This window comes from Coregonus clupeaformis, chromosome 37 (genome assembly GCF_020615455.1).
Source record: "Coregonus clupeaformis isolate EN_2021a chromosome 37, ASM2061545v1, whole genome shotgun sequence".
Taxonomy (NCBI): Eukaryota; Metazoa; Chordata; class Actinopteri; order Salmoniformes; family Salmonidae; genus Coregonus; species Coregonus clupeaformis.
The window spans coordinates 16,881,595-16,890,212 of NC_059228.1; the positions used below are offsets into that span (position 1 = coordinate 16,881,595).

At 41.5% G+C, this 8,618-nt stretch overlaps 1 protein-coding gene and 1 pseudogene across 1 annotated transcript; one reads left to right on the top strand and one right to left on the bottom strand.

The window, feature by feature from the left end:
- LOC121553282 lies at positions 1 to 6,230 on the top strand (annotated as a pseudogene).
- On the bottom strand, positions 5,659 to 8,170 carry LOC121553283 (DNA damage-inducible transcript 4 protein-like). Its single transcript, XM_041866308.2, has 2 exons — positions 7,873 to 8,170; positions 5,659 to 7,472 (listed from the first exon to the last, which is right to left on the bottom strand). Exons 1-2 carry the CDS (start codon positions 8,048 to 8,050, stop codon positions 6,946 to 6,948), a joined length of 705 nt encoding a protein of 234 aa, XP_041722242.1. The 5' UTR covers positions 8,051 to 8,170; the 3' UTR covers positions 5,659 to 6,945.
- Positions 8,171 to 8,618: the final 448 nt, after the last annotated feature.

Genomic DNA, 8,618 nt, shown 5'->3' on the forward strand with positions numbered 1-8,618 from the left:
ACTGTATCTTAGTCCATGCCACTCAATCATTGCTCGTCCATATATGTATATATTCTTAATTCCATTCATTACTTAGATTTGTATGTATTGGCTATATGTAGTGAAATTGTTAGATATTACTTGTTAGATATTACTGCACTGTCGGAGCTAGAAGCACAAGCATTTCGCTACACCCGCAATAACATCTGCTAAACACTTGATTTGATTTGAATTGCTTGGACAAGCGAGAAAACACTCCCTCTCACAGCTACACCATCTTGGCTTCCCTGTTCAATTATAAACCTACTGATGTCTTGACACAGATAATACGTATTATTTACGTTCCAACGTTTACCTTCCCGGCAACGTCATCATAGTGCGACAAGTAGCGAGTAAACAGTTCTGACCTTTCCGCTATCGCGATGGACTCAAATAAGGACGAAGCTGAACGGTGCGTAAAGATTTCTATCAATGCACTCTGTAATAACCAACCAGACAAAGCTAGGAGGTTTGTAGAAAAAGCACAGCGTTTGTTTCCAACCGATCAGGCCAAAAGTACGTTGATTGATTATCTAGTTTTATGCGAACAGTAACGTTAGCTATTTCATGTCAGGTAACTAGTCCTTAGCTAACGTTAGTGCGTTCAGTTTGTTATCAACAACTACTATTTATTGTGGTATGTTGATTGATTTATCTTGTTGATAAAACCCGCCGTAACTTAGTTTTACTGTTTTTAGCCAACGCTAGTCACACTGGCACAAATACTTGTCGTTTACCAACTTGTTAGCTTGCTAACCATCAAGCGTTTGAGAACCCAAGCGCCCACCCTTCCCCTAATTTATGCCGCGTTTACGTACTAGTCGGAACTCGGACATTTCAGACTTCCTAACTGGTTGTAACTGGTTGTGTCGCATTCAAATAGTTTACAAGTCGGACATTTCCGAGTGTCCTAGTTCCGACTAGCACACGGACGCGGCATTAGGCGCTAGCATACAGTACATTAATGCGCAAGCTAGCTAGTAACTAGGCTAGCTACTTCTACTAGCTTTCTTGCTTGCGATATGCTGACACAGATGGCACTGGTGGTAACTCTGTCACTAATATTGCTGTAACGTTACATATAGTTACACGATAACGTGTAACGTTAGGCCCTACTGTACTTGCACGTCTGGCAATCTCCGTAGTTGTGGGGGGAAGTGTAAGTAATGGCTGCGGTGACATGCCAACGTTATCACGTATCATCTGCAGCTGTATCGTGAGCTATTCCGATCGTCCTAGGTTTACTAGAGTCAATTGAACATAATGGGAAACCACCGCATGAAGACGAGACGCCAATGAATGGTGATGGTTCTGCAGTGAGACACCGTAGCCATGGAGACGAGGCTCGATCATCGCCGGGCGACAGTGCCACTGACTTATCTAAACCATACACATCAGATCAGCTGGATGCTGTTAAAAAGTATGTCTGTCTTTAGTTATGTTTAACGGAGCCAGAAGGAGAACCCTCTAACCATTGGTCCAGTATTTGTTTATACCCTCTAATGGTTAAGGTCTGGAATCAGGATTGGGGTTGATTAAATGATGCTAGATCTGTGTTTAAGGGAAACGTCTACTTTGTATACTTGACAATAATTGCAATCTAAAATACGTTTTAACAGCCCTAGCTACTTTTGAATGATTTAGACAACCTGCGATACTGCTGCATGGTTAATTGTTTGTTTTCCTGCTTATTGCGCGACAAATTATTTTCCTTCACTGACTTGCTAACTCTCTCTGTGCTCCTCCAATACCATGTGTGTAGAATAAAGAGTTGTAAAGACTACTATGAGATTCCAGGAGTGGAAAAGGATGTCGGGGAGGAGGACCTGAAGAAGTCCCACAGGAAGTTGGCCCTGAAATTCCACCCCGATTTAAAAATCAGGCTCCAGGAGCCACAGAGGCATTTCAAGGTAACTTTTCAGATGTTCAAGCAGTTAAAATTTTTATCGCTTGCTTTTACTTTCGTAATCCCTGACAAAGGACATGCAGCCAAAACGCGTGGGAGTTTAAATCTTGGTTCCCTTGAACATGCCATACAAATAAAGGCATTTTAATGAATTGTATGAAGAGTGCCTTGCTTCTCTTTTCAGATGTTCTAGCAGTTTAAATTTCACCGCTTGCTAATGCAGAATCTAAAGTATACCATCATGGAAAAGTATGTTTTTAAGCCTAACTGAAGTTACTGTGTTTTTTGTGTTCCCCAGCCATTGGCAATGCATACGCTGTGCTGAGTAACACAGTGAAGCGGAGTCAGTATGACCAGTATGGTGAGGAGAGAGCGCAACCTACCAGACAACAGCACAGGCACCAGCGCCATGACTTTGAAGCTGACATCTCGTCCGAGGACCTCTTCAACATGTTCTTTGGAGGAGGCTTCCCATCACGTGAGTTGGGTCGTATTATTTATTTGGCACCAAGTGGACGAAAACTGACTGAAACAGGGAGAGACTTTCTGGATTTGCCCAATAAGAAAAGCACATTTTTGTTTTCGTTGGCAAAACATTTTGAAAAAAATGTGGTTGCATGCCCTAAACAACACAATCTTGGTTGTGGACAAAAGGTGGTCTCAATTATGTTCTTCTGGCCTGGATGTTTGGATGCTAATTGTTGTTCTATACTGTATGTTCTGCTCTCTTCCGGGTAATGTACATGTTTACAGAAATGGCGGAATGCACTTTGGCCATCAGCGTAGAGCAGGACCAGAAAGGAGAGAACAGCAGGATGTAAGTGAAATCCGTACACTCGTTTTTGTTGATCAATGGATGCATTTCTTAAGTCCTCACTTCATGACAGAATGAAGGGTATTAACCATGACAATAGTCAAACTTAGATTAGTGGCTAGTTATCTAGCCTTTTCTGTGACGTGTGTGTGTGGTGAATTCCAAATGGACCCTTAACACTTAAACCTAGAGACCTTCTGTAGCTCTGACTGGTAGACCAGAGGTTCTCAGAGAGCACTTTGGTCAGCGTAGACCAGTGAGGAGACAGAGGAAAGTGAGTGAAATCTGTAAATTATGTAGGTAGTTGATCAATGTATTTCTTATGTCCTCATTTATTTCAAGGCAGAATGTAGGTTGTTGTGCTCCGAGAATCAGAATGTTGACCACGCTAATAGTCAGACCTTTATTCTGTAATGTACAGTATGTGTTCCATCTTACCCTCTGTCAGGCAGGTCGAGGTTCTGTCAATCCTTTCTGATCTGCAGAAGCACTTAAAAGAAGGAGTAGGGGCTAGGAGTCCGTTTGGAATTCAGCTGGGGAGTGCTGGAGCAGGGTTGACTCTTATCTCTCTCTTTCCTGTTTGTCCAGCTAATGCCCATCCTCATCTTAATCTTCATCTCCACCCTCAGCCAGATGATGGTGACCCCTCCCCCCTACAGTTTAAACCACCGCTCGTGAGTCTCACTGTCCTCCTTTACACACTAACACTTCTACAACTCACTTATAACATAGTTATACACACTTTTATACACCTCTGCTACTTACTTATAATAGCAGTGTTTGACAGACATGGTGGGTCGTGACCCAGCATTATCAGATTGGGGTCACAGCTTCAGAATAGATGAAATGTTGGTTTTGTCACAAGGAAATCTGAAAGGTTTTAGTTGGGTCAGTGTGAAAAAGAAGATTGATTGAACCACCTCTACAAAGCATCTCTAGTTATGACTTCATCACATAATTTATTACATCTGAGGGTATCAGTTATTACAACATGAAATTATAAACGGTTAGCTTTTATTGTGCTCGTAACCCTCAGAATTACAAGTAATTCTTTGACGTGATGTCACTCAGGAAGTTGAACCACCCCTGTTTGTCACACTCTCATATCCTGTTTTATCACTTCCTGTGCTGCGCTGCAGGGGTACGGGCCACATCCACCGGAGGCAGACACAGACCCTGAAGGTGCCTTACTACGTAGGAGCTAGCTTCACTGAGCAATATTCTGGAAAAGACCTGAGGAGTGTGGAGGAAGACTACATCTCCAACCTCAGCAACAACTGCTGGAATGAGAAGCAACAGAGTAAGTTACAGCCCAACGTTAACGCAACCCTTTTCACACTATGCCTACTGTTCTGTACTGGCTAGGATATTTTCCTTTCACATTGTCTTCTCCAACATGAGTCCAGCAACTATGGTGGATGCGTCACCAGGCCAGGCCAATGCAGTGAAGTAATGCTGAAGTTGGATACTTTTTTTGATAAAGTGCATAATTATATTTATATATACATTTTTGTGTGTTTTTGTCTTCCAGAGGAAGGCTTGCTGTACCGTGCTTGTTATTTCGGAGACTCTGACTTGTTCCAAAGGGCTCAGCGGATGGGAACGCCTAGCTGCTCACGACTGTCGGAGATTCAGATCACGATACAGGGATAAGAACCCACAGACATACAGAAGGGCACGTTGTAATGGTGGGCACCAATATTGAAAATTCCCACAGACATACATTAATGCTACACACACATCACAACGGCTGTTACCAGACTCTTATTATGATTGCTAAATACTGCACAATTTAAACACTTGCCCCCCAATCCCCCCTTCCCTAAAACACATGTAAATATTGGACTATAAAGTGTGCCTTCCTGTATTATACTGATGCTAACATGTTTATTCTATTCTACTGAGACATTTACTTTGTGTTCGTATTATTTTATTATTTCTTATTGTTGTTGCATTGTTGAGAAGGAACCTGCAAGTAAGCATTTCGTTGGATGGTGTATCCCGTACATACGACTAATAAAACTGGAAAAATATTATATCAATATCGCTTGATACTGTTTTGACTTCGATATTGTTTGATATCGATATGAGCAAGGCATATCGTGATATTGGTTTATCCTTCCTGTTAACCTATGCTATTATGTAAAAAAAAGCATACATGACTGATCCTGCATGCACAAAACCCTCTCGCAGATGTTCTCACATGCTCTCAACTTAATATACTTACTTAGCGTGAGCATTTTTCTCCAATAAATTTTTTAATAATGAACACGGTAGGTAACCTAGCAGTTAGAGCGTTGGGCCAGTAACCTAAAGGTCGCTGGTTCGAATACCCGAGCTGACAAGGAGGAAAAAATATGTTGATGTGCTCTTGAGCAAGGCACTTAACCCTAATTTGCTCCAGGGGCGCCTTACTACTATGGCTGACCCTGTAAAACAACACATTTCACTGCACCTATGTGACAATAAATTAGTTTTTTTTCTGGTTTAGGCAATTTGAAACCAACCGGACCAAATGAAAAAAATACTATAGCTCAGAACTGTGTGAAAATGCCCTTAATTGCCTGCTGATGGATCATTGACAGTGGATGGGCTTCCCATTTAATTTAAACTGTTTGAGTAGGTTAGGCTCCCAGAACATTCCCAAATGAGCAATCAGCAACCAGTTCAACTTTACAGAGCCGTGGAAGTGAAACAAAAAATGAATGTTTACACAGTTCCAATATCTTTTATTAACCAATGTATCTCAATGTCATATAAAATGCTACTGATAAATGCCCATGATTACCATATTAGATGTGTGCTTGCATGACTTGTTGCCCATCTGCTCTGATTTAAACCTCAATCAGAAAGGTTCTGTTGTTGGAGATCCATTTGATGTTTTATTAATTGCTCCATACTTATTTTTTCCCTCAGATTATTTGGTACTTGAATCGAATGAAGCAATCAATAGACAACGCTCTACTCAAGCCCACACAAAAATTGGAGCAGCAATTCAAGAGCGAGAGAAACTGCCTTCGATCCATATGGTGGGTTGCAGACATATGGCCTGTGGGGGGAAGCCCTCTCTCTGCACACAGATTTAACTTCCTGTGGAACTGTGAAACAAACGGACAAGGTGATGGCTGGTTTAATCACAAACACTAGTGTCTTCAAGGCTGGCAGAAAACTAGAAGGGCGTCATGTTTTTTTGGAAAAAGAGATTAAATGTATTTTTGAATGATACTATTAAAAGCTCTTTCCCAATTATGCTTTGATAAATATTTAGAAGAACCAACTCAAGGCCTTTCAGGATAGACATGAGCCAATTTTTGTATAACATTTATAGTTAATACCTATATAGGCACTATACATTTATATAACACAGGCTAGATGGAATTATGTAGCTGATAATTGAATGTACCCTGTAGATTTGCTTGAAGCCCGGTAGATTATTGAGCCGAGTATTAAAAATGATTGCTAAAATAAAACAAATGTCTTTTTATCATTATATTTATGACCTATTGTGGTTGTATTTTATTACAGACTCATGATCCATTAACAAAATATTTCACATGGCATTTTTTTTTTAATGGTTTATTTTAGTTCCACAGTTTCAAGTTCTTGGAAGTACAAAAAGCAGTTCAGGTGAATATTTGAGTATCAAATAAAGACCGTCTAATAAAATCCATGGTTCAAAAACAGCAGTTTTGCATTTTCTTAATGCCCATATCTTACATTCGATTGTCCCCACATCAATTGATGTGGAAAAGCTGCCATAAGATGTGTTCCCTAGAAGACATTCAATACATTTTTGCATTTATAAAACTGCAACATGGTAAACATTGTTGCAAAATCTTGAGTATCTTCTTCAGAATTTGACTATTCAATGTCACTACACACCCTCAGAAGTAGAGTGAGTTTTCTTTACATACATTGGTGACCACATTGGAATAGCTGAATTCACTTCTGCTATCACACAGAGCCATACAAGGCTTCTCTGTGTAGTGTTTTCTTCAGTCCAGTCATAGACAATATTATATACATCAGACCAGAGTCAAAGTATTGAAGTGCGCTTGATTTACACTTTTGGGACCATTACATTGGTTCCACTGTACCGGGCAAACCAAACAAAGTGCATCATACTAAGTATATCAAAGTATTTCAGATGTGTATTATTAGACCCAGGTCTGATATCTACTACAAAACACCCATAGCTCTGGCCAGGTCAGCACTCTTCAATGAGCAGCTCTCCTGAACTATACAGCTTTCTTTTGATAGCCCTGAACCCGGTACTGAGCCTGAGTGTGTGTCTCCCACTCTGCCTCTGGGGGGACACAGCCACCCGGCCCCCAAAGAGCCTCTGCACCTTGGGCCAGAACCCCCCCACCTCTGGCCGTAGCACGAGGGTGAGATGGAAGGTAGGAACCAGGTTATGGTCAACGGCTATCTGCTCCACACTACACAGTTTCCCCCCCAATTCCCCTTGTTGGTCCCCCTGCTCCACACACAGATCAATGAGCGCCCCCTTGAGGCCGCAAGGCTCACTAGCAGCCAGATGGAGAAGTTCCCGACTGATGTTGTGCAGGAGAGGATCTGGTAGGACCAGTTTGGAGCAGCACAGGACAGTGTTTGTAGCGTCGGAGAGGCTCTCGACAATGGTCTTTACAACCTGGGCACAGACAGATTCCTCCAACGGGCTGTAGAAGAGACCACTTTCGGACTCTGATATCATGGACATGTCTGTGACTGATCCTGGAACAGAAAAGAAAACGATAAGGCTACTTTTCTTTCAGTGTACTGTACAGTACTGTAACAATCGATTTGGGATTAACTTTTTTATATGAAGCCTATGGATAAGCAACTATTGATCCCAATAAAAAAAGTGTTGTACTTCTAAATCTGTTTTGGAATCAATATTAGACTGACTATTGCTGCATAGCTTTTGTGTGATACACTATTTTGCAACTTTGTAGCAATCCTTAATAAAGTAAAGACAGTACATTTTACATTTTAGTCATTTAGTAGACGCTCTTATCCAGAGCGACTTACAAATTGGTGCATTCAACTTATGATAGCTAGTGGGACAACCACCCAATATACGCTACTCCTCACTCAGTAAGGCAAAAGGCTGAAGTGCTAAACAAACACTCACCAGTTTCACTGTTCCAACTGCAATGATCTTTGTCTGCCAACCGTTGATTGATCCTCTTGAGTACGGTTAGTTTCTGCACCAGATTCCCCCAGGACAACCGTTGAGAACCCAGGTCGTCCTGTGGGGAGGGAGAGAAACTGTCGTCCAGCGAGTTGTTATGAGAAGACGTAAAGGACATTTTAAAATGTGTTTACAGTGAAAGAAGAAATGAAAGAAGAAATAAAAGAAGTGCTAGCGCTCTGAGCGCTACGTCTGCCCAGCCGTAATACACTAAAGGCAACAATACAATGGAACTAGCTAAATAAATAACCGAGTAAACACTCCTCCCACATATGGCTACCGACCAATCAGATGATCTGGCACGTTCCCAACGTCCTAACTAACGTAGGAGCAAGTGACAAGGTCGTCACTAGTTACCACAGCCACAAATTCATAAACCCCGCCCATTTATACTATTTCTGTTTTAAAAATCAGATTTTAAACCTAACCTTAACCACACTGCTAACCGTATACCTCACCTTAAATTAAGACCAAAAAGCACATTTTTGTGTGCATAAACTTTTACGATATAGCCAATATTGACTTTGTGGCTGGAAACCAGCTTGCCTAGTAACATTTTGGGTCCTTTGATGAAGCCCCCCGAGCACTGTGCCCCACCCCCTCTCAGCTCCACCCCTCTCAACTTTACTATCAAACGCCACGAAACCCACGTAACCCACGTACCCAAAGATAGTGTCGACTATCCC

Excerpts from the sequence above, each read along its gene's own strand:
- LOC121553283 (XM_041866308.2), bottom strand. The coding sequence starts at position 8,050 with ATGTCCTTTACGTCTTCTCATAACAACTCGCTGGACGACAGTTTCTCT. Across the intron at positions 7,473-7,872 it reads CAGTTGGAACAGTGAAACTG|GATCAGTCACAGACATGTCC; the intron begins GTGAGTGTTTGT and ends TTTCTGTTCCAG.